This window comes from Hylobates moloch, unplaced genomic scaffold (assembly GCF_009828535.3).
Source record: "Hylobates moloch isolate HMO894 unplaced genomic scaffold, HMol_V3 SCAFFOLD_5, whole genome shotgun sequence".
NCBI classification, from domain to species: Eukaryota; Metazoa; Chordata; class Mammalia; order Primates; family Hylobatidae; genus Hylobates; species Hylobates moloch.
The window spans coordinates 28431488-28457983 of record NW_026652280.1 but is presented as its reverse complement, the minus strand read 5'-3'; the positions used below and the strand labels follow the sequence as shown (position 1 = coordinate 28457983).

At 41.1% G+C, this 26496-nt stretch overlaps 1 protein-coding gene across 1 annotated transcript; it reads right to left on the bottom strand.

Annotated features, from left to right (window-relative positions):
- On the bottom strand, positions 1–23190 carry MEX3C (mex-3 RNA binding family member C). Its single transcript, XM_032152265.2, has 2 exons — positions 22012–23190; positions 1–3033 (listed from the first exon to the last, which is right to left on the bottom strand). Exons 1-2 carry the CDS (start codon positions 22760–22762, stop codon positions 1808–1810), a joined length of 1977 nt encoding a protein of 658 aa, XP_032008156.1. The 5' UTR covers positions 22763–23190; the 3' UTR covers positions 1–1807.
- Positions 23191–26496: the final 3306 nt, after the last annotated feature.

Genomic DNA, 26496 nt, shown 5'->3' with positions numbered 1-26496 from the left:
TTCAAGTTAATGGAAACAAGTCTTTATTAAGTAACTTTTAATATCAGAAAAATAAAACTCTTATAATTCTCTTTACAGCAAATATATAATATCAGTGCTTTGGCCATCTTAAGTTAAAGGCCCTTTATCATAAAATATATGGTTTTAAATTTTACTCAAATTGAATTTATAATCCCTATGACTTCCCTACATATACATAACAAAAGAGTGTAGTAAAATTAGCAAATACTAAACTATATTGATAATTTATCATTCTTAGTTTGTGGTTTTTAGAAACAGTACACGCACCTAATATATGTCGATTCCTTGGCTTATCAGTTGCAGTGTACAATGCAACAAAATACAAAATACATGCTTGGTGAACATTCGTTCATATCTACAAGACGGCAGCTAGAGATTAGGTTTCAATACTGACCATTTACTATCCTACAAGCAATTAGCATTACATCATAATATGCCATCAAGGCAACTTTTTTTATACTGAAAAAATCAAAATAAAAACCGTTATTTGTAAACTTTTATACGAAATGTAACTCTTCAAGTGGAAATAAAAAATAAAATTTGTCTATTTACTATTGAATACACATAGGATTTCAATTTTCATTATACCGAGAAAAAAGCTCTTTTGTGTTGGGAAAATAATGCTTCAAAAAATAATTAGTAGAAAAACCCACCAGTATAATGTTTTGTCCTTTCAATGCCAGCACAGATTTGGGAACATACTGAGGATGAAGTTATAGACATCCACAGATGAAATGTACGAGTGTATTTTAAAAATCTTTCCTTGTGATTGGAAATAGTTTTGAAATGAAGTAAACTGATTGGAGGTTGTCACAGCTGCTTTTGTGAATTATGCCAAGGGCATCATTATCCCTTTCTCCCTCCTCCCTCCCCTAAATTACTAAAAAATAAAAATATATTTATAATGTGCAAGACAAATATGGATTGAACATAAAATGTTTCACATTTTGATCTATAGTCTAAAAATTAACAGCTTGATCACACTAACGAATGGAATGTTTGCATCCTCAATTATTAGCCAACATAGGTGCCACCCCAAAGCCCTTCCTGATATGGGAAAACCCAGGTGGCCATTTCCACATTCACCAAGAGAGGCAATGGGCAGGAATTCACAATTGCATTCCTGATCCACTGATCGATCATACCAGCCTTGAGCACTCTGGGCGAGATGAAAGTCGATGTAGCAGTTTTTGTCCCAAATTATAACCAGTGATCTAGTAAACTGCCATCAGCCCTATTATTACCAATAAGTAATCACAATGCATTAAAAAGTTATTTGCAATCCTGCAGAATTAGGCATATGTTGTTGTAAAATAAAAAACAAACAAACCTGTTTTGTCAAAACTGGCAGTGTAAAGAAGGCAGCACTGGAAGTGTATGAATCGTCTGTAATGCCAAGTACCCTCCATAAACTCTTAAGTGGTTAGGCTTTGGGACCCATTGTTTTGAAATCTTAGACTTATACACTTTTCTCACAGGCTCACAAAACCTATGATTATCTTCACTCAGCCAAGTTGAACTTCAGCTTTAGCAATTCTTATATAAGCTATGTCTCTGGGTCTACAGGATAGTACTAATAATTCAAACCAAACTAATAGACAAGAGACCACTTAGGTTTAGTGTTACCATAGCAGCCTTTTATAAGTTTACTAACAACTTTAGTCTAATCCCAATAAAGCCTGATAACAGTCATAAGAAATCATTAGGAAGTTTACTGGGGGGTACCATTATACCCATGCCTTTACGAGTCCATATAGAGATATAGTATTTATGTATATATATATAGTTAAGAGTGAATTTGGATTGCCTGAGTAACAGCTGTCTGGCAAACTGGACATGATGGCGTTCTCTTTTCACAGATCTTGTTGGCACATTCCATGCAGAAGAGGTTGTGGCCACATGGAACTAGGGCAGCAATAACCTCATTCTCAAAGCAAATCACACAGTCGTGCTTTCGTCTTGATTCTGGAGGTGAGCTAGAGGTGGAACCACCATTGGAAGAGGAGTAACTATTGGTACCATTAGAAAAAGCAGGGATATATATTGGAAGGCCAACATGGTTGCCTGTACTAGGTGGGTCGCTCCTAACCCTCCGAGCAAGTGGGTGTTCTATGCTCTCAGGAAATGTAGGAGACAGACGAGGAGTAGATGGCTGACTTCCTCTGCGCTGAGTCTTCATGTTACCAGAAGGATCACTCCCAAAACCAGAGAGTGGGTTAACTGGTTCAAATGGAGTCCAGATAGTTTGAGCAGATGTTGGTAAAGAGTCAAAGGCAGGAGAGTCAACTGCTAGGTCTTCTGAGCCTACAGATGGTAGTGTTTCTCCAAACCAGAAGTTTCCTGTGCTAAATGGGCTTGTTGGACTAAAGTCAGCCAGCCTATTGCTTCCAAAGTAGGAATCTGTGGAGCCACTTCCTAGAGAACTGGAACTATCATTTCGATAATTGGATATCATTCTTGCGCGGCTAGGAGGAACAGGATTGGAGGACAGCCACGCAGAGCCAAGAGTGCCACCTTCAAAGCTTACATCGGTACCATTGTAATGGAAATCATTCTCTTCATTGAGCTCTATATAGTTTCCTGTACGCATGGCAATATGCATTTCTATTTCTTCCCGTGCTCGGTCAACATTTTCAGGCATCCCTGTCACTTCAAAGACAGGTTCCTTATCTCTGCTCGGAGTTACTATGTAGGTGTGGGTCTGCTGCTGAATTCTTTTAATAGTTGCTCCTTTGGGTCCAACCACTAATCCTACCACACGATAAGGGACCCTGACTTGGACGGTGGTTTGACCAGGCAGATTAGGACTACATGATAATCCTCCCAGGGCAGGCCCATTTTTGTTTCGAGATGCACGAATCATGGAGAAGTGCTCTGCAGCTGAGAGGATCTCTCTTTTGGCCATGGCAACATCTTCTTTCCTTCCAGTGACAACAAAAATGGGCTCTTCACCACGAACAGGAGTCTTGATATACGTGTTTGTCTTGGCTCTCAGTGCTTTAATTTTACAACCTGTTAGAAAGAAAACATAAGAATCAACATCTACTTCAATGATATATATAAAGACAAATCACAGAATGCACCTTTTAAGCTAAATATCTGCTTACGGCTAAGTTTTAGAGTTTTTCACATAGCTAGGAAGTGGCAGAGCCAGAAGTAAACCTAGTTTGACTTAAAATCTATGGTCTTTTTGCTAGTTCAAGAACCTCAATTTTCACAATTATCTGACAGAAGTTCTTAAACTGACTTCCACCTAATTATCTTATTACTTTAACTTAACATTACTCTTTCCTCTGTAAAACTCAATTGATGACAAAAACACCGTGCTCATGGCTAGTAGGTCATCTCCCTTCTGCTCCCACCAGTTAAATTCTAGGTCTGCTATGATTCAGTTTTGTTTATTCCCATGTTGTTTGCGGTAGGCGTACTCACGCTAGTAACTAAATTATCTAAATTACTGCATAAACTAGTGAAACATGAATGCAAAAAAGATGAGTATCTTAAAGAGAAAAGCTGCTATTGAATTATGAATAGGTGAGACAGCTGTAAAGGATAAAAAAAAAGTAATATAGAATGATTTTGTAATCACTGTAAAGTCCTGCTCCATTTAAAAGAAACAGATACTGCAGATTGTATGGAATGTGGGTGCTGAGTGTGGTTTTATTCAAGGACTCCTCTGATTGACAGACACAATTTCAAATAAAAGGCCGTGAACCCAAATCCTAAGTATATTTAAGTTAAAATAAAACATCTAAGACACGTATGTATAACTTTACATAATTCTCCACTTTAACCAACTTTTTTTTTTTTTTGAGTAATCACAGATTACTAGTGCCAACTATATTAAGATTAGAGGGCTTCAAACTGTAACTTAAAATGTCAAGTACACAACCAAGGAATAAAACTCTGGGGTTATATTTTTCAAAGACCCTAACTTGAGCTTGCCAGGATAGATGTGTTCTCATGAATATATCATACTATTCTTAGTTTGTCAAAATAAAGAAGCTAGGTGCTGTAATCCCAGCACTTTGGGAGGCTGAGACAGGTGGATAACCTGAGGTCAGGAGTTCAAGACCAGGCTGACCAACATAGTGAACATGGTGAAACCCCATCTTTACTAAATACACAAAAATTAGCTGGGCCTGGTGGTGCACGCCTGTAATCCCAGCTCCTTGGGAGGCTGAGGCAGAAGAATTGCTCGAACCCGGGGGACACAGGGTGCAGTGAGCTGAGATTGTCCCACTGCACTCCAGCCTGGGCAACAAGAGTGAAACTCCATCTCAAAACAAACAAACAAACAAAAAAAGAAGCTAGGTGCTACTGAAGTGTCACAATCTGAGCATGTCTTTTTCTTAAATGTTCCCTTCCTTTTTTGTCCTCAATAAATTAATATTCCTATATCACTTTAGTCAGATGATGCTTTTTTTTTTTTGAGACAGAGTCTCACTCTGTCACCCAGGCTGGAGTGCAGTGATGCGATCTCGGCTGACTGCAACCTCCACCTCCCGGGTTCCAGCGATTCTCCTGCCCCAGCCACCCAAGTAGCTGGGACTACAGGCGTGCACCACCACATCCGGATAATTTTTTGTATTTTTAGTAGAGATGGGGTTTCACCATGTTGGTCAGGCTGGTCTTGAACTCCTGACCTCGTAATCCGCCTGCCTCAGCCTCCCAAAGTGCTGGATTACAGGCGTGAGCCACCGCACCTGGCCGATGCTTTCTAATAAAGCACATGACCTGATCACTTTTTTGCACAAAGTGGAACTCGTTTGTTTGCCCTTCCAAAGCATTCCCAAGCCACTAGGTGTTGACTACACAGGTTGAGTTATCTCCTATCCAAAAACACATGGGACCAGGAATGTTTGAGATTTTGGAGTATTTGCATCATACCTGCCAGTTGAGCATCCCTAATCTGAAAATCCGAAATACTCCAATGAGTATTTTCTTTGAGCATTATATGCTGGTGCTCAAAAAGCCTCAGATTTTGGAGCTCTAAAACAAAATCGGAGGCTTTTTGAGCATTTAGGATTTCAAATTTTCAGATTAGAAGTATTCAGCCTGTACGTGCTTTTGTTCTACAATAGAAAATCAGTTAGAAGACCAGAGAGTACAACGAAACTTCCGCATCTACTTATCATTTATACAGGCTAAATGTCCAGGAGATTCCCTCATTCAGCGCAGCAGGTGTGGTTTGGTGTGCAGAATTGAGATCACTTTCTATTGATGCTTAAGAAATTCTGAAAGGGGTGTATAAACACAGAACTGGTCATACTCTATACTCAGGGGAGTTATTATTTGGATATGTAAGTTGACAGTGGGCTACAACTTGACAAGGTGGCAAGAAGGCAGTCAGCCACAATTACATTCCTAACAAGAGACAGACAATATTCTGCAGAAAAACACTGGGCAAATTGCATTAAGGACAAAGGGAGAACTAGTCTAAGGGTCTAGGGTTGGTCCCTTTCATCCCTTACTAATATTGACCATTAGAAAACTGAAAATAAATAAAAGAAAAAAAAGGAAAACAGAAATAAAAGAGAAAAAAGAAAACTATGTAAAAATCCCTTAATCAAACACTTTTGATACTATAAGCAACTGTCAGTCACACCCTTAGTAGAATATTTTCTGTTAAATACCTAATAGGTATATTATTAACTGAGGAAATATGCTTGAGGGTCCACAGAACACTATCTAGCCTATGGTTGGTATTAATAAATAGGTGTTTAATGTATGGTTCATTGGGTACAGAGAAGACAAATGGTTTGAGCATGGGCCACTCTTGAGACGGGGGAGAAAAACAGGCCTGGTCTACACCCAAAAGGGTCATGTGTTTATTAGGTTTTGCAGATCAGGGTAAAAAGTAAAAGGAAGACAGCAAAGCCAACCCTGGTTTTTTTTTGTTGTTGTTGTTTTTTGAGATGGAGTCTCACTCTGTCGCCCAGGCTGAAGTGCAGTGGCACCATTATCGGCTCACTGCAACTTCCGTCTCCTGGGTTCAAGCAATTCTCCTGCCTCAGCCTCCCGAGTAGCTGAGATTACAGGCACCCACCACCACACCCGGGTAATTTTCAAAATATATTTTTAGTAGAGACGGATTTTCACCACGTTGGCCAGGCTGGTCTCAAACTCCTGACCTCAGGTGATCCACCTGCCTTGGCCTCCCAAAGTGCTGGGATTACAGGTGTGAGCCATCGTGCCTGGCCGCCAACCCTGTTTAAGCCACTGCCAATAAAGATAGAGGGAACTATTTCTTCACTTCCCTAAATCTTTTGATTATAGTATCCTAAACTCAGATTAGGGATTATAGGGAAGCTCACCAATCATAACATTGTTTCTACAGGAACACATATTCTGAGTTCCAAACAATTAATTTGATTGTAAATGATTTCTCAACTACAAATACATTCTAATGTTGGGGACTACTCGAATAGATAGTTTTTAAAAGGTGACACAAACTAAAGGAGAAAAAACAATCTTGTTTCGTAATTTTGCAGGTGACAAAGGTATGAGCTTTTTTGAGTACTTTAAATTGAGTTTTTATTTGAAAACTCAAAGATATTTTTAAAAATAATAGAATTTATAATCTCAGAGTGACGTAAAATTCAGAAGCTGTATTGTGATATATTAGCCTGTATTTTTTAAGTTGCTACATGGCACAAGTCACCAAAAACAAAGTAAAAAAACCTCAAATATTTATAACATTATTAGAAATGGCTAATTTCTCACTTTCTTACACACACATAAACACACACACACACACGCATGCACACACACCTCTCCTACAAATCAAAACAACAAAAACCCAATAAAAGGGTGAAAGAAACAGCTAACATCAAAGTAAATATATAAATGGCTCTGAAGATGGAAATTCCCATTTTCATGGGAACTGACCAATTATTTTCTACCTATAAGATTGTCAAATAACAAAAACCTTATAACAATGCTAGTAGGAGTGGGGAAAAGAACTCTCATATTTAGCTGTGAGAGTATAAACTGCCCACTAAGAGCTATCACAGTTATAAGCCCATATATTCTTACGCTTCTACAATCTTCTAATAGAACTGATCCTGCAGAAATATGTGCACAAGTGCAAACTAACTTCTGTATTTTATAATTATTGTTTGAATTAGCATGAGGCTGGTACAGCTATATAATGGAATGCTATACACTCATAAAACTGGTTGACCTAGGGGGACAGGGAAGGAGGGAGGCAGTTTTCACTGTATATTCTTATTTATTTATTTTTTTAATAAATTTTGAGTCATACATACACGTTACTTTTTCAAATAAATATGATTAAGTTAGAAGAGAAAAACAAATTAAATATACAGAAATGATACACTTTGCTAGTCTTAGCATATTGATTAGACTTTTGGTTAGTACTACTGATATTATTTTAAATTACAGTAGCCCCCCTCCCTTATCTGCAGTTTCACTTTCTATCATTTCAGCTCCTTTCAGTCAACCATAGTCCAAATGCAGGTGGGTATAGTACAGTATAAAAAGATATTTGAGAGTTGAGTAAGACCACATTCACCAACTTTTATTACAGTATATTGTTATAAGTGTTCTATTTTATTATTGTTAATCTCTTACTCTGTCTTGTTTATAAATCAAACGTTATCACAGGTATATACATATAGGAAAAAACATAGTACGTATATATAGGGTTTGGTACTCTGTGGTTTCAAGCATCCACTTAAGGTCTTGGGAAGGCATCCCTATTGGATAAGGGGGGACTACTGTACAAACAGCAGGGTAAATGATTTCATAGCCTCAAAGTTGAACAAAGTTTTGAAATTTAAAAATGTGAGGACTACACTTCTTATAGCTACAGATAAAAATCCACATATGGCAAGCTGTATTCAAGGTAATCAACGGGCCGAAGTCTAGACTGTTTAGAGGTCAAGAACTAATTTTATCTTGATTTGGAAGTAAATTCCCTAAAAAAAGAGTCTCCAACTTACCTCATTGGTGTAGGAACCCATTTTCCTTTCCTACATCACTGTTGCTGGGGCTGTATTTCACCTTAAAACCCTTTAGCTGCAGCTAGAACTCTGGTCCTCTCACTCCCCGATACAGCAAAGGATTCTGCCTTGCTTCTCCAGGGTAAATAAAGAGAGCTTTTCCTAGCCTTAGAAATTAAGACGGGGAGGTCCTCTGTTGCTGGGAGAGGAGTTGAAAGAAAAGAAATTAAAACGAAGGTAATCTTCAGTGTTTTTCAAACCTTGGGTTGCAGTATCAATTCAGTAGGTGCAGTCAGCATTTAAAAAAAGAACTCAATATGTTCCAAATGTTTCAGTGAAATATATAATGGGCTGCAATATAAAATGTTCTTTTTCCTGTCAGAAAAGTTTAAAACCACTAGACAACATCACCTTTAAGGCCACTTTCTAGTTCCATAACACATGTGAAATGATGTACTTACAACTAAGAACCAGTACAGTGATAGTGAAAAGGAGGGAGTGTGGCATTATTGAGAAAACCTGGGTTTAAGATCGGACTTTACAGATGAAATTTCCATACAGTTGAAAATGGTAACACTATAGTTCTGCTCTATGGTTACCTAAAGTAGCTTGTGGAGGCCAGAGAGCTCAGACATATTTGTAACACTGAATTTTTAAAAACCCATTATTTATTTTCTAGCCACCAGCAACATATCTTGGATACTTAGAGCAGGATTTTTCAAGTTTTGTTTTTGTTTTTGAACCACAATTCATTTAGATGGTAGCAAAAAGACCACATGGCCTATCCATACCATTTGTTCCCACTTCCCAACAGAAAAAGCACCATGTGATAAAGAATTGAGTTAACATTTAGGTCACCAGTAGTGTACAATTAAGCAGAAAATGAAAGTCCATGGAGCTGTTCATCATTCACCACTAAATCCTTTAAAAAGCTATGGTAGACAGTATGATAGGCAGAATCCTAAGACGGCTCCTCAAGATTCCTGGGCCTAGTATGTACACATACTTTCAGTTAAACAAACACTAACCTAGGTGGCCCCTGTGAAGGGACTTTGAAAATATAATTACAATCCAAATCAGTTCACCTTAAAATAATAAAATTATCCAGATTATCTGAGTAGGCCTGACCTAATCATAAGTTTTTTAAAAGCAGAGGTTTTGGCTGATTGTTGTGGCTCATGCCTGTAATCCTAGCACTTTGGAGGCTGAGGCCAGAGGACTGCTTGAAGCCAGAAGTTCATGACCAGGCTGAGCAACATAGCAGGATGCTGTTTCTATGAAAAAACAAAACAAACAAACAAACAAAAAATTAACCACGTATGGTGGTGTGTCCCTGGAGCCCTAGCTACGTGGGAGGCTAATAAGGTGAAGAATTGCTTGTGTCCAGGAGGTCATGGCTGCAGTGGGTTATGATCACACCAATGCACTCCAGTCTGGGCAACAGAGTGAGACCCTGTCTCTTAAAAAAAAAATTTTTTTTTCCTAGCATGACTCAAAAGAGAAGTCAGAGATATGTGCTCTGGCTAACCTGGAAGAAGAAAGCAAACAATGTATGTTGTAAATTGCCTATGGTGACCCCAAGGCAAGGAACTTCAGGTGTCTTCTAGAAGCTGTGAGCTAGAAGGAAAATGGAGGTGGAGGTCATCATCCTGCAACACCCACCTCCCACCCCCTGCTCAAAATGAATTTTTATCAACAACCAGCAAGCTTGGGTAAGGACATGAGCCGCAGATAAGCACTGCAGTCCTGCCCAATACCTTGATTTGAACACAGTGAGACCCTGAACAGACACACCATGCCTAGACTTCTGACCTACAGAAATGGAGATAATAAATTTGTGTTGTTGTAAGCTGCTAAATTAGCAGTAACTGTTAAAAGGAATAAAAACTACTAGAGATTCTCAGAGCCCTTAAAAACTCCACAGTCACTGCCCCAAGAGAGGAGAGACTAACATGTTAGATATATTACATTCTTATTCAATACCCTAAAAGACATTCTGGAAGTCTCTCAAGAATTATTGTAAGAAGTAGCTTTTGGCTGCGCATGATGCCTCAAGCCCGTAATCTCAACACTTTGGGGAGCTGAGGCGGGAGGATCACTTGAGTTCAGGAGTTTGAAACCAGCCTGGGCAACATGGCAAAACCCTATCTCTACAAAAAATATAAAAAACTATCTGGGCGTGGTGGTGCACACCTGTGGTCCTAGCTACTTGGGAGGCTGAGGTTGGATCACCTAAGCCTAGGATGTTGAGGCTGCAGAGAGCTGAGATCGTGCCACTGCATTCAAGCCTGGGCAACAGAGTGAGACCCTGACTCATAGAAAAGAAAAAAAAAATTAAGAAGCAGCTTTCAACATAAAATACTGTATTAAGGTGTTACCGTAAATATGGAATTGCCAATAGTTCAATTAAAGTCCAAAAATATTTCTGTCCTTTAATTCCCTATTACCTGCTTTAGTTTCCTAATGCTGCCTTAACAAGTTACCACAGTGGCTTTAATGACAAAAGTTTATTGTTTTTACATATATTTGTTATTTTACAGTTTAGTGGGTCAGACATCTGATATTGGTCTCAACAGGGCTAAAATCAAGGTGTTTGCAAGGGCTATGTTCCTTGCAAGAAGCTTGAGGGATCCAGTTCCTTGCACATGCAGGTTGTTGGCAGAATTTGATTGCTTGCAGTGAAAGGACTGAGTGTCCTTGCTGGCTGTCAGCTGAGGGTCATTCCCAGCTTCTAGAGGCCACCTACATTCCCTGGCTTGTGACTCCTTTCATCTTCAGAGAGAGCAATGGAGGCTGAGTCCCTCTCATGCTTCAAATCTTCTTTCTCAGATCTCAGACCCAACTGGGAAAGGTTTTCTGCTTTTAGGGTCTCATATAATTATACCCAGATGATCATCCAGATGATCGCAAGCTCCCCAAAGCAAGGTCCATACCCTCAATCGCATGTGCATAAACACTTGCAACATCCCTTTTGCCAAATGAGGTGACATATTCAGAGTTCCTGGGGAATTCGGATAAGGACTTCTTTGGGTGGGTAGGATTACTCTGCCTATGACATTACCTTTCTCCTTTCCTTCAATTATTTTCCTTTTCTTCCAAGTACCTAGCTTTTAAATCTCAATTCAGGAATAGTAACCCAAAGGCCAGGGCAGTGAATAGACATAAGGTAGGGTCAGGAAAGGTTTGGGGAATCACGGGCATTGGAATAGGTGAAGGGATAAATCTAAAAATCAAGTAAGGGCCGGGTGTGGTGGCTCATGTCTGTAATCCCAACACTTTGGTAGGCAGAGGTGGGAGGATTGCTTGAGGCCAGAAGTTCGAGACCAGCCTGGGCAACATAGTGAGACCCCCTCTCTATAATAAACAAATAATATTAAAATAAAAATATCAAATAGGGAGAAAATATATAAGCCAAATGTTTACAATGGCTTTTACTAGGAGATTATGTTTATGTTGGGAGATTAGTGGTTTGGTACGTGATACACAGTAAAAGTGGCTTCCACTTATCCTAGGCATTCCCAGCAAAATCACTGCTTGGGTGAACTCTAAGAGCATTTTATCAATTGTGAGATAAAGTGCAGCCTAATGCCTGAACCTACCCATTCACATGTTAAATTCCCTATAAAGATGCTAGTGCTACTTCCAGGTGGTATAAATGAATCACCATCATTTCTGCTCTCAAGCTTAGTCTAGAGGGAAAAGAGTAAAGCAACACTGAATACAGTAACTGGTTTGAAGGTACCTACAATGCAGTAGGTACATACAAAAGGAGATGACTTTACTAATTACAGTAAATAAAAGAAAGCTTTAAAGGCATTTGAACTGAGGCTTTAAGAAAATGGTTTTGCCAGATGGGAAGGAGAGCAGAGGAACTGCAAGTGCAAAAGCAAGGAATTAAGAGTACAGGATGGCACAGACAACTGGGTTCAGTAGTGTGAGAGCTTCAAGTCACTGGAGGATAAAATGGCAGGGATAAAGCTGGATGGGGAGACAGAAGTCTTTGATGTCAGGCAGGGGAATTTCGACTTTATCATATAGCAGAAAAAAACTGGAGATAGAAGGTAACATAATCAGATATGCATGTTAAGACTAGTGGGTGCATAAAAGATGCAAAAGAGACAAGACGGGGGACTCACCACAAAGCCTATCACAATAACGAACCGAAAAATGCTGAGAACGAAGGACAGAAGGCTGGGGCTATGTATGACCACTGTTATGAACATCAAGTACTTGTGTTGTAGATTTTGCAAAAAGGAACTTGTTTTCTAGAAACTAAACACATTATGTTTTCCATTCATTTCATACATTAGCTACAAATACAAGGTGACTGAAGAAAGCTCAAACCTTTACAAGCAAACATCACAACTGCATTATGTGTTTATTTTCACTTTTGGCAGTCCTTGGGGTTTTTCTTCAAAAATTTCCCAAGAGGTTTTGTTTTGAAGAGTAAAGAGAGAGGGGAGTTAAACATCTTGAGTAGCTCTTCTTACCTTCAAGAAAAATAAAACTCTTTGGCCTGAAATTAAGTCCCCACCCCTTCTGCACATTAAGTGGCCATAACCTACTTTCTCCCAGACTTCACCCCCCAAACATGTCTTGTTCCTCTTCTATCTCTGCTCAGGTATTTCCTTACATAATCTAGAAAACCCTCCTAGTATTCCTTTTCCTCCCTGAGTTATCTCAATAATAAACATGGCCATTTGGAAAAGATAAAACTGTATGTGTGAAAGGCTCCACGAACTCAATAATAATACAAACACAGGCACAACTCATTATTATAGCTATCATGTATGAATTCACTAAGGTCCAGTTCAAGGGAAACAATATAAGGAGCAAAAAAACTGACTATCTGCAGGACTCAGAACCTGCTGTTTCAACATTAGGGCAAACTATGATTAAAGATACTTCCTTCATTTGTTTTTTGCAAAGATTAAATGAAATAATGTATTAAAAATGCTTACTACAATGCCTGTTATTAAGTGCTCAGCCCAAGTTGTCTTAAGTCCACACTCCTTTCATCACACTATTTTCCCCTAAAAACACATCATTTCGGGAGGCTGAGACAGGAGAATCGCTTGAACCCAGGAGGCGGAGGTTGCGGTCAGCAGAGATCACACCACTGCACTCCAGCCTGGGCAACAAGAGCGAAACTCCGTCTCAAAAAAAAACAAAAACAAAAACAAAAACAAAAACAAACCCCTAAATCATCTCATGTTTCATGATATATAAGAATGAATGAGGGGGTCGTATTAATAATTTTATACAAAATAAGGTCCCTTTCCCCTTGGAATAGTCTAGACAGAATATTCAAAAGCTCCTTTCATTTTATAGAAGCACATAAACACTGTATTAAGGTGTTACAGTAAATATGGAATTGCCGTTAGTTCAATTAATCAATTCTAGTATTCTATCTTCAAAGACTGATGAGTATCAGCTAAATCCCAGTAAGAATGTTTTGTGTACACAACATTAATTCAACATTTTAAGTAATAATTTAAGAATGCAATATATTCCTAAATGCATAATATAAAACTAATAGCTTTCCTTTCTGGGGTTCAAGTGGCTTCCTTGTAGCTATTTTAAGTCAAGGATATTGTTTGTCTCACTTTAGGGATTACTATGACAATACTTCAAACACCTTCATTTATGTGATTTTAGTTTCATTATCAGTATTCATATAAACATTTAACGGCTTCAATCAAGTAGCATCTACTGTACTTCAAACAAAAGTGCCAAACAACTTGAGGTTGACTGGGTCCTTACATAAAAAGCTGTTTGGCCGGATGTGGTGACTTATGCCTGTAATCCCAGCACTTTGGGAGGCCGAGGCGGGTGGACTGCTTGAGCTCAGCTTCAGCTCAGAAGTTCAAGACCAGCCTGGGCAACATAGTAAAATCCCGTCTCTACCAAAAATACAAAAAACTAGCCAGGCGTGGTGGTGTGCACTTACCGTCCCAGCTACTGGGGATCACTTGAGCCTGGGAGGTGGAGGTTGCAGTGAGCTGAGATTGCTCTACTGCACTTCAGCCTGGGCGACAGAGTGAGATGAGACCCCTTCTCAAAAAAAAAAAAAAAAAAAAAAAAAAGGCTGGGAATAAAGGCAAGAGGGAAGAAAACCCCGATTAAAACAATATGGAAAGTACAATGATATAAACAATAAAATGGCAAGTTTATAAGAAAAAAATTTAGTTCAATAAAATAAACAGGAAGTATTCCACTTTGTTTTAGGTACTTTAACCAATATTAAGAATGCAAAGATGACTAAGATTCAGTTCTACCTTCACTGACTTGTATTAACTTCAAGCACTAAAAGTATTTAGTGATACACGTTCACGTACAGATAGTGACCTATTTTCTTTTCTTATACTGTTGGTGACGGTAGTAAGATCTTCTACAATATCCTTGCTGATTTTTTTCTACTTGTTCTACCACTTACTGAGATAGGCACGTTGAAGTCTCAAACAATAACAGCTTGAGACCTTGGGTAAGTTGTTTGTACCTCCATAGACTTGTTTATCTGTTTGGTGGAATTAAGAATGGATTAAATGAGATGATACATGTAGTTTTTGCACAGAGCCCGACACAAGTTTGTTATTAAAAGACAAGCGAACTGATTATTATAGGGAGTTAAAAACATTTAAAGAAACTCCTAAAGATAAAACATGTTATAAACTTTGCAAAATTGAGAAGATTTTGCAAAGTCAATCTATCTAACTGGTAATATGAAATCTGGTTTACTTTTACATAATAGGGACTCTCTTTGTACAAAAATCAGAATATAAGAACTGTGACAGATCACCTAGTTAAATTTCATTTTAGACATGAGGAAAACCGAAGCCTAAAATTGTCCAGTTATAAACTAGTGACCCCTAAACCAATGTTCTCTCAAGCTGCCTTATTTTCCTAAATCCCAGTAAGAATATTTCTAGTGTATTTTTAGGAGTGGAGAAGAATTCCCTGCATGTACAAGGTATTTTAAAAAACAGAAGTTAAATTAAATCTAAAACCCCTCCTTTTTCACTTATTTTAGATAAGACAATAAAAAATATTTAATGAAAACGTTTATTATTTGGCCTTTCGGTAAACCTGAAAGAAAAAACCAGAAGAGGGTGTAAATTAGAGATGAAAGGCAGAAGTTTTCCTAACTGGGGAGCTTGAAATTATGTTCATGCTCTTTAGAGAATGTTAACAGAAACCTTAGAATTATCTGTTTGGGTACCATACAGTGGAATTAGATTCATTTGTATATGGTTCTCTTCCAGACTTGCTTAGTTCTTTGCCAGGAAATAACATTTCCAAAGCTCTGATTTTAAATAAATTTTAAGACATATTATAAATTTTAAAAATATAATTTACGTAATTTATTGGTATAGCCTAGGAAAAACTTACTAAAATGACATTTTTTGGCTTTAACTAGCATTGGTTCAGAGTATAAAAGAAATTTAGCAGTAAAAATTTACCTTATCTGATATATAATTTATTATCTCTGTACTTTCAATTGTACTGTCAGTTTCTACTAATGCTATCTTCTCAGACTTGATCCTTACAACAAATGAGGGAAAGGGGAGAGAGAAACCTGGAAGAACAAATAGATGAAGTAGGTTTTCCCCAGAAGAGAAAACAGGCTCAGAGAGGTTAAGTGATTTATCCAAGGTCACAGGCAGCAAGTGGCAAAACACAAGGTTTCTAACTCCAAGTTCAATGTCCTTTCCTGCATTATACTAAACGGCACTGATAGAAAGGCAGAAGAGAAGGCAAAGGAAAAGGGAGGCACAGAGAAGGGAAATAATAATAAAAAGGTCAGCCCCAAATGCAAATATATACTTTTACACTGGTAACCATTTTGGGAGATCTTTTCTAGTTGTTTGAAGCCATTCCCTCCCCACTTCCCCTTCGATCATGTTCAAGACCAAATTATTTATGCTTACCTTCAACTACATCTGCAGTTTTCATTAAAGGATTTTCTTTTATTATTTTAAGGCTTAGTCTTATTATTCCATGATAGAACTTTACTTGTGACCAAACCAGGCTTCTCTGCATGTAATGATGAATTGTAGTCCGTACTTACTGGACAAGCGCAACAAACACTTGAATTGTCCTTACATCTCAAACACTGGCACGGAAGAGGTCCTATAGTTAGCGTAACTTAAAATTCTCAAAGTCAGTTACAGAATAAAGACTTGAACTACTCAAACAGTATTAGACTATGCATACATTCAATTTAGTATATCTGGGTTTGGTAATCCTAACATTAGAAAATTATTTTCAAGGCTTAAATATCAGATTTAATCTTTGTAAGTCTCTATATAGTAACTAATGGTTAGCATGGGGAAAATGTTAAAAGTAAACCCACAAATTATGGTATACAAGCTACTTGGGAAGCATTAAGAATGCAGTTTAATAAAAAACATATCACTTAAGGATCACCTGAATATCAGTGGAGATTTAAGCATAATTATCCATGATCTACTTGGAGCTTCTTAAAAAGCTTTTTTATTTTTAAGTGCAAATACACTCCTTTAGTATCTTATGAACATTATCTACTTTTTCATCTTGAGTTTGGTTACAAATTCTACATGGCAGGAATGACATTGTTTAGAATTCTATAATCCTATAAATTATAAAATAGTACTGTGGTAGTCATCATGGCTCTCCTTGTGGGCACATAGTTGTCATGTACTTTCTCACCCATTTGAAGTTAGGTGTGGCCAGATTATTTGCTTTAATGAAATATGAGCAGATGTGATAAGCATTACTTCCGGATCTAACATTTTAAGACCAGTATGTGCTATGCTGTAGTCTTTCATCTTCTGGCACAACAGAAGATCAGTAACACTGGAGATGGTGGCTGCTGTTGGCCTGTGTCCCTGAATGACTAAAATGAGCAGAGCCCCTATGAACAAGAAATAAACCATAGTTGTTTTAACAGAGGTGTCAGAGTTCTTTGTTAACCACAGCATAACAAGCCCATCTTGACAGAAGTGCCAGGTATCTAAAAGGCATTCAGATATCCGTTGGTTCTAGTTCTATTACATTAGAAGAATATAATGAGTGAAACTATCTGCTAAAGCCAAAAAAAGGTGGACATGATTAAATGGTGGTTCCAAATTAATTTCAGATTTACCTTAACAAAAGTAATGTGCTTACCACGTATAGTTTCATATATGTCGATTTCTTTGTTTATCTTCCAGAGTCTCTACAGGAATTGTAGATACGATTATGCCCAGGTGCAAAAGAGGAATCTGAAGCCTAGGGAGTTTAAGTGACTTGTTCAAGATTACACAGTGAGTTACTGGCACAGGAATATCTATTTCTGATTTGGCTCTTTCCAATATACCACAGCTGAACAGAGACTGTTACAGGCAGTTTGGTGTAGCTACGACAGGTATTTTTACATATCGTATAAGCTACGATATTAAAATACATATACTAAAACATTTTTATAATCAGCTTAAGGCAAAAGTATTCAAAACCAGATCAGCAATATATTAAGCACTACCTTATAACTAAATGCTATCTTTCCTTAAAAACTTATGCTGTGAAGAACCACCTAGAATTCCAACCCATAAACATTGTTTGAAAATTTTCTAGATAGAAATCTCTAACAGACTAACACAAATACTTCGTTCCCTGGATCATTTTCAGGTTGTTGGTAACCAAGGGGTACAAAATACACCCTTGAATTACCACTTCATTTCCCATTTCCTCCCTAGTGAATCAGAATAGTTCATTAGCTGAATAAGGCAGGAAGAAAGGCAGTAGATTCCCCACCCATTTGCAAAAACAATCACAATAATTGAACCCTTCTCAAGGGTCCCAGAACTAATACAAACCATTATTAACGAAATTTAAATTTTAAAGCCTAGAAAAATTGTAATATTTAATTTTTAAAGCTAGTGTCTATATATATACACAAATTAACTTTCTGAACTACAAATGACAGTAAATTTTTAGCTAGACATATTAGAACTATATTACAATTAAAACTGTGCCTTATGGGTAGTACAGACACCAAAATTTTATCAAGTAAACTAATTTGGATAGTGATATTTTAAATTATGCATACTAGAAATTCAGTATCCTACGATTAGGGCACAAGTTAATCCAAAATACTAACCTTCCAGAGCAGAATGCTTCAATACTGAAGCGGCAATGTAGAGTACAAAGAATTTTATTTCTGATGTCAAACTATGCTAAATCCAAACTCCACTATTTGAGCAAGTTAGCTCTCAGAACCTCTGTTTCTACCTCTCTAAATGGCAGTAACCACCTAGCAGGGTTAAACGGCACTGATGAAGCACCTAACATAGTACTAAGCAAAGAGAAGGCCAACAATGCACCCTCATCCCCATAAAAGAAAAAGACACTGTGCTGTAGCATCATTCCGAAACTATTTATTCTCATGAAATATGCGTTTCTCCTTGAAGAGAAAATTTATGTACAGCAAGACCAAGCTTTCTCTTTTTCTCCTGGTCACAGACATATAAACCTTATTTCAGTTGTGTTAGAGCTTGAAGGGTGGTTCCACCCTAAGAAATTGGGGAGACAAATTGAAACAGTGTAAAGTATTAATTGTTAATAAAGAATTTTATGTTTTATAATGTGTAATATATTAAGCACACTTACTATTCATACATAAATATCCAGATATTGGGAGTATGCAAATTTTTTTGGACAGGGTGTACAATAAAAAGAAGCTAGAGATGACTTTTCCAGACTATGTGGCTAGAGAACACACATAGACCATTAATTAAAGTCTAATGAAAGATACACATTTATCCTAATAGTAATATAAAATATTGGGTTACAAGTCTCTAAACAACTGAATTTATGACATTTAGTATTTATAATGTATGAAGAATGGGTATACAGTTCTATTTTAATTCACTTTTTAGTCTAAATGGATACAAATGACTGTACAAATTGGAACAAAACCTGCTAACTAAAATTAGACCTGTTAATCACTGTTAATATGTCTTGCAGGTACTATACTTAAAAGACGTTCTAAGTTTATAAAATTAGGTCTTAAAATCTGTTGTCAGGTTTATTTTTGATGTCCATATTCTAAAACTTCTTTGATTATATCAACAAGCCTCTTCAGTTCCTGGCTTCATTTTACAGTATTGTTGTTTCACAACAGATGCAATGCTTTAAAAAACAAGGCCAATTTAACATTTACAAATGACCATATGCTACTGGGGAGTATAAATTCGAGGTCAAACACTCTGCCAACTTTCATCAGTATCAAAAGCGGTAGTTTGTGTTTTAGAAAAACACTGGAACTCAGAGGCCATCTACATGAGTTGCTAGTCGATGTGACTCAGAATTCCATTTGTCCTGCTCTGTGCTTCAGAGCTGAAGTCATAAATGTCTCCATCTGTGACATAATTATTTCCAAAATCAATTAAGAGATGTCAAACAGAAAATTATGGCTTCAGGTAATACATAAAATGGCAGAAATGGATAATTTAATCTTAAGGATGAAAATTTACCTCCTTCAAAGCAAACAAGAAAATGAAATGATTTGCCCTGTTTTACTCACTTAGGACAGATTCTCTCCCGTGGGGAAATATAATACTGTAAAAGAATGTGAACATTAGAAGTAACTTCGTTCTCCATACGAGTGAGCAAATACTTTACAGGTTTTATTACTATGCTGCTGGGACATGGGGGTGGCAAAGGGGTCAATGATCCACAAGTTGTATGGTTCAAAACAGCAAAAGGACCAGATTTTCTGCTTTTAAGATAGAGGATGATGATATACTTTTAACAGTATTGTCAACTCTGGGAAAATACAAAGTTTAAATGGAAGAGCCAGCAATTTGTCTCCATGATCTAAGACATAATTAAATTCAACATTTCCTTATTAACCAAAGAAGCATAGCCCTCAAAAGAAAAACTAAGGCTTTATCTCATTTCTTATCATGTAATAGCTGGTACAAAATAAAAACTTGGAATTCACTTTTAAAAAATGGATTTCTATAAAGATTAACAATATACACAAGTAAGGGCCATTTAGCAGTGCTTTAAGGGGTGTCTACTATAATGAAGGGCAAAAGTTTGTATTAAACTAAATCTATAAAATATGTTATCTTGTCCCTTAGTAAAACTGGCACGTAAATGTTTTTTTCCTTTGTTACCCTAGACTGTTACTATAAGCGCACGGAAGCAACTTGTCCTGAGAAGTGGCATCTTCATATGACATTCAGGCTTCTTCACATTCTGGTGTGAACATCTGCCTTCTCCCTTTTCCACCACTCCCCTTTGCAGACCTCAAGTATCAAAACAATACTACTTGGCAATTATACCTAGAGGTTAGTCCTCCACACCACTCCTCACATTGTTCCTCCACAGTTTTTCAATCTCCATTTGTTAGACTCCTTTCTACCCATTTTCCAAGGCCCTCTCGATAGATGTTCTCTTACCTGAGACTTTATCACACTAAATACACTATAGTTAGTGCCATTCTACTGTTTATTAGACTGTTATCTTCTTAAGAGCACAAAGTCTGAATTAACTTCACATTCTCAACTCAAATACCACACTCAAAACCTGGCAAAATACAAGCTTGGTACATAGCGATTCCTCAGTGTTCTTACATGCATGGTCAACTCATTCTGATCCAAACTGAGATGTTGTAATTTTATCCCATGTAAATAAAAGTTTTCTCCTGGATTATTACTCTAAGTATCGCCAAAACCAAACAATCCAGGTATTTGAAACTCATTAACCAGAAGAACGACAAGCATAAGCTACCTTTCAATTGAAAGGTCCAGCTTTGAACAGTGTAAGTGCCAATCATCAGGTAGTCTGAAATAAGCTATCTCCTTTATCCAGATTTCAGATGAGTTTTTATTAAAATCCTACAGATAGGAAAGAAATAAGCCAAGTGTGATATGTGAAACCACCATTTCGACAGAGCTCTTATTTATGTGTACTTTAGACCACTTGGGAAAGATGAGATCATTTAAGCGGCAGCGCCATCATCTCTCTTTATTTGACCCCAACAATGCTCTCAACCTAACAGTAAAGAGGCATGCATCAACCAGGCTAAACCACATTGTCATGCGGTGGCAGCAGGTAACATCTGCCCCTTTCATAAAGGGGAAATGCTACCATAAAGAACTTAGGACCTTCCCTAAAAATGTCGGATACAGAGGTACCCCAGACATCCCCTTCCCCCACCTTCACAAATCTACTCCTGGAATCTGAGACATAGGTCCTTTGTCTGAACAATGTGGGAGGAGTCTGTCTGCAGTACTGGTGTGCTGGCAAGTGAAGAGGAGAATTAACTGAAAACTGTATAAACCGATGAAGTTTCTTAATTACCTTAGTGTCCATTTTTTCTTCATCCTTCACACTGAACAGTTTCAAAAGACAGCCAATGTGTCAGTGTGTCTTTCCGAGAGTTGAAACGTATAGAGGGGAATACAGTTAAGATAGGCGGCAGTGAGTTGGGCTGCTTTTCCAAAGCTAAGTTTCTCAACAGCGGAGGGGCAGGGGATGGCGGTGATACCGACCATTTGAACATCCCTTCCCTCCCCAGTGAGCTCTGTCTACAGGCCTCCATTTCTGTCCTTTTCTCCATCTGAACAAGTTCTTGTAAGGGAGGCCGCACGCTTTTAGAAGACACTCGGCGGCGCAAACTTGCCATCTCGAAGCTTTCCGTACCCAACAGCGAACCCATAACTCCTCGAGCCCAACCTTTTACCACCTCACTGAGGTTTCTGGTGCCACGCCAGCCTGGTGTTCCACGAATACAGCCCAAGTAAAGTGAACACCACCAGACTGGATCGCCCGAGAAACTTCACACTTTTTACTAGGCAAGACGGGCGAAAAAGCGTGGGTTTTCGCAAGGTGACCCATCTTCACATCTGGTCGACCCTCAGCTCCTCCCAGACCCCTTCGCGGTGGACGTGGGGGCCTCGCCGGGTTCGCCTTTTCCGTCCCACGCTCCCTTCTCTTGTCTCCCCACCCACGCCCGGGGCCATGCCCAGCTGGACCTCCCCACCCCTGCACTCACCCTGGCGGCCGACGATCTCGGCGACGTGCTCGGAGCTGGGCACCGGGACGCACTCGGTGGTGTTGACGCTCTTTCTCCGGAGCAGGGCCGCCTGCTCCCCGTTCAGGGCGGCCGCCGCCGCCCCACAGCCGCCGGGGCCGTAGGCGTGGGACAGCATAGCCGCCATCATGCCCTGGGCATCGTCCCCTCCGTACAGCACCCCCGCCGCCGCCGCCGCCGCGGCAGCCGCCTCCCGCGCATCGAAGCTGGCGGCAGGCAGCAGCACAGACCCCAGGGACCCGCCTGGGATCTGCTGGGTCTGAGAGGCGGTGGCCGCGGGCGGCGACAGCAGCAGCAGCGACGACCGGTCCTCCTCCTCTGCTTCCTCCAGCTCCTCCTCCTCCAGCAGGTCTCCGTCCAGCTCCGCTTCCTCCCCCTCCTCCTCGTCCTCTTCCAGCTCCAGCTCGGCCGCCTCCGGGGCCCCGGGTCGGCCGGGCGGAGCCCGCTCCTCTGGAGACAGCCCCGCCGCCCGCCGGGCCTGGCCCTGCGCCGCCGCTGCCGGGGCCCGAAGCGCCGGGGCGCCGGGCTCCGCCGGGCTGGGGTCGTCGAGGCCTAGTGCGGCCAGGCGCTCCCTCAGCAGGAGCCCGTCCCCCTCGAGCTCCGGGCCGCCCGAGGGCGGCGGCAGAGGCGGCGGCGGCGGCGGCGGGGGCGGCTGCGGCAGGGGGGCCGGGGCCGCCGCCAGGGCCAGGGCCGCGGAGCTGCCGCTGGGCATCGCGGCGGCGCGCTGTCAATGGCGGCGGCGGCGGCGGCGGCCGGGTCAGGCGCGGCAGGCGGCGAGCCCCATGGCGGACAGGGCCAGGGCCCTGCTCAGCGCGCAAACACCTTTCCTCTGGGGAGGCGGCGGGGCTGGGGACCCGGGCCGAGGAGCGCCAGGGCCGCCCGGAGACCGGAGAGGGCGGGGTGGAGGGGCAGGGGAAGGAGGCAGAGGTAGGTAACTAGGTGGGTGGGTGGGGACGGCAGCGAGGCGGGCTGGTGGAGGTGGCAGCGGCTCCCCTCTCAGGGTTTCTTTTGTTTCATGGCCTTAACCAGCCCCCGGCGCGCGCCGCGGCGGCGGCGACGCCCCACGCCGCTCTCCGAATGAAGCCGGCGCGCTCTGATTGGGTGCTTTTAATCTCTGGGAGCCCGCCTTCTCCTCCCGCAGCCTTCCAACTCCTTTCCCCAGCCCCACCCCCCACCCTCCTTCGGGCCCCGCCCCTCCCCTCCCCAGAGCTCTCTGATTGGGTGACCGGGACCAGCCAGCTCCCGAAGCCTACTCCTTGCGTCCTCTCCCCGCCCACTTCGCCTCTCATTCCTCCCGGCACGGGCGGAGAGGGACTGTGGTTGTTCACTTTACACGTCACTCTTTGTGACGTCCCCGGCGGGGGCGGGAAAAAGGAGGCGGACGAAGGCGCTGCTGCAGAGGCTGAAACTAAGGGCCAAGCGGGGTTTTGGCGCAGGCGCGTGCGGTCGAAGCGCACACCTGGATTTGTTTCCCCCCAACCCTTCATCCCTGTAGCCCATGTGGCTGAGTTCTTTTAGGGAAGGCACTGTGTGAGCGGCCTGGAGCAGAGCTGCAGGCGTAGGCTCGAGAACATCGTTTCCTCGGGTTGAGGAAGAGATCGCCCCCTTCAGGGGAAGGACCTTAAGGAGAGTCATGGAAGGAGGGGCCACGCAGTATCCTCCTATCCCCTCGCGGGGGCGGTTTCCTGAGCCGCGTGGCTCCCGGGCCTTCCCTCTCGGACCCAGGAATGCTCCTCCCTGGGGGCCGGGCCCTCCCACGCCCCGCTGGCCCGGCTTCTCTGCCGGCAGGGTGGTTACATCAGCAGCCTGGAGGTGCCGAAGTTTAGCTCTTTGGGGCTTTTTTTTTTTTTTTTTGAAACGGAATCTAGCTCCGTCGCCCAGGCTGGAGTGCAGTGGTGCGATCTTGGCTCACTGCAACCTCCGCCTCCCGGGCTCAAGAGCTTCCCCATGCCGTGGCTCACGCCAGTAATGCCAGCACTTTGGGAGGCTGAGGCGGGCGGATCACGAGGTCAGGTCAGGAGTTCGAGACCAGCCTGATCAACATGGTGAAACCCCAACTCTACTAAAAATACAAAAATTAGCCGGGCGTGGTGGCGCACGCCTGTAATCCCAACTACTCTGGAGGCGGAGGCAGGAGAATCGCTTGAACCCGGGAGGTGGAGGTTGCAGTGAGCCAAGATCATGCCACTGCACTCCAGCCTGGGCGACAGAGCGAGACTGTGTCTCAAAAAAAAAAAAAAAAAAAAGAGTTTCTCCCGTCTCAGCCTCCCGAGTAGCTAGGATTACAGGCACGTGCCACCACGCCCGGCTAACTTTTGTATTTTTAGTAGAGACGGGGTTTCACCATGTTGGCCAGGCTGGTCTGGAACTCCTGACCTTAAATGATCTGTCTGCCTCGCCCTCCCAAAGTGCTGGCATTACAGGCGTGAGCCACCTCGCCCAGCTCTTTGGTGCTTTTTAAGGAAATGAATCCCCGTTTCCTCCTCCCTAGACACTCTTCCCACAGTATTGCTCAGGTGATCTCATGCAGTGGCTATCTTTTCTAGAGGTTATTATTTTTGTTATTGTTCAGACAAGAGTCTCACTCTGTCGCCTAGGCTGGAGTGCAGTGACATGATCACGGCTCACTGCAGCCTTGACCTCCTAGGCTCAAGTGATCATCCCGCCTCAGCCTCCCCAGTGCATCACCACGCCTGGCGCGCATCACCACACCTGGCTAATTTTGTTTATCTTTTGTAGAGACTGGGTTCTCACCCTGTTGCCCAGGCTGGTCTCAAACTCCTGGGCTCAAGCGGTCCTCTCACCTGGGCCTCTCAAAGTGCTGGGATCACAGGCGTAAGCCACCGCGCCTGGACTCTAGGGGGTATTTTTAAATGGCTTGTTAAAAATTACGCTTATTAACTTTCCTTTATGTTAGACTGTGACTAGCCCATCTATCCCTTTAATACTAAATCCTGCCAGGTTAATCTTTGCCAGCAGCGTGGTCCTGTATCTACAGATACAAAGTAACAATGTAATTTTAAAATTTCTAAGTGACCCCTTTAAAGCAAGAAGAAACATAGTTTTAATAAATACACTTAGTTCAATATGTCCAAAATAGTATTTCAACATGTAAGCAATATGAAATTACTGATAATGTTTACAGTTCTTTTGCACTAAGCCTTTGAAACCAGGGTGTGTTTTACACTTCCAGAAGTTCTTTTCACACTAACCACATTTCAAGTACTACTCAGTAAGTACTCTAAATTTCTTGATTTTAAAATTATAACGGGACACTTTCTATATTGGATTAATTTATTATACCTAATTGCCTTAAACTCGTTTCTTAAGAGTCAACTTTAATTGAACACATACTTTTCTAAATTGTCTAGGCTATTACCAAGACGGAGAAGGCTAAACTGTGACTTGCATTTGCTATTTTGTGCCCATAGGACATTTGCACAGTCCTATCTCACCCCTCTGATCAAAGGCCTAGAGACTTTTAGCTAACACTAAACCTTTCCTGTTACTACTCCTAGATTTCCCCAGCCCTCTTAGAACCCTGTGTCTTGCTTCTCTAACAACACAATTGTAGCAGTAAGCTCTGGAGGAGGTGGGTTTATAGAAGAAATCTTGCCATTACCCATAGTGAGGAGTGATCTTTTCCTTCCCTACCTTCCCAATTACGCACAATTTTCACTGATTTACTACATCGACACCCTTTTTGAGATATGCCTTAAGGACACATTTCATGATATTTTGATAAAAGGTACTAAATCTTTTTTAATGTATCAGTGAATAGCTTATACAACTAGACATTTACTTATAGAATATACAAAATGTTTGCTCTCTGATATTTAAGTTTAAACAATATTATTTGAAGGGAAGAACTTCTAAAAATCAAATCCAATCAAGGGAGAAACCCAAATAAAATATACAGCGGCCACCCCAGGATATGTTGGTCATTGGAAGGAAATACAAATGAAACTTGAAAGTCCTTCTCTCCACCTCTTTTCATGAGTTATCATATAATGCTCACTCCTTAGTCTTCCCAGTTTTCTTCCCAAGAACCCAAAGCAAAAGCTGTAGCAGGAGTGATAGTTCACCACACATTTTTCTTTTGAGAGGGGAAGATGTAGGAAATAGATTCATGTACGTAAGTTTCACAAAGATCCACTTGGCTAAGATTTTTTTAAGATGCTAAATGCTTGGCTGGGCTCATGCCTGTAATCCCAGCACTTTGGGAGGCGGAGGTGGGTGGATCACCTGAGGTCAGGAGTTTGAGACCAGTCTGGCCAACATGGCGAAACCCCGTGTCTACTAAAAATACAAAGACTAGCCAGGTACGATGGCACGCGCCTGTAGTCCCAGCTACTAGGGAGGCTGAGGCAGGAGAATCGCTTGAACCTGGGAAGCGGAGGTTGCAGTGAGCTGAGATCGCGCCACTGCACTCCAGCCTGGGTGACA

Excerpts from the sequence above, each read along its gene's own strand:
- MEX3C (XM_032152265.2), bottom strand. The coding sequence starts at position 22,762 with ATGCCCAGCGGCAGCTCCGCGGCCCTGGCCCTGGCGGCGGCCCCGGCC. Across the intron at positions 3,034-22,011 it reads CGAGATCGTCGGCCGCCAGG|GTTGTAAAATTAAAGCACTG; the intron begins GTGAGTGCAGGG and ends TCTTTCTAACAG.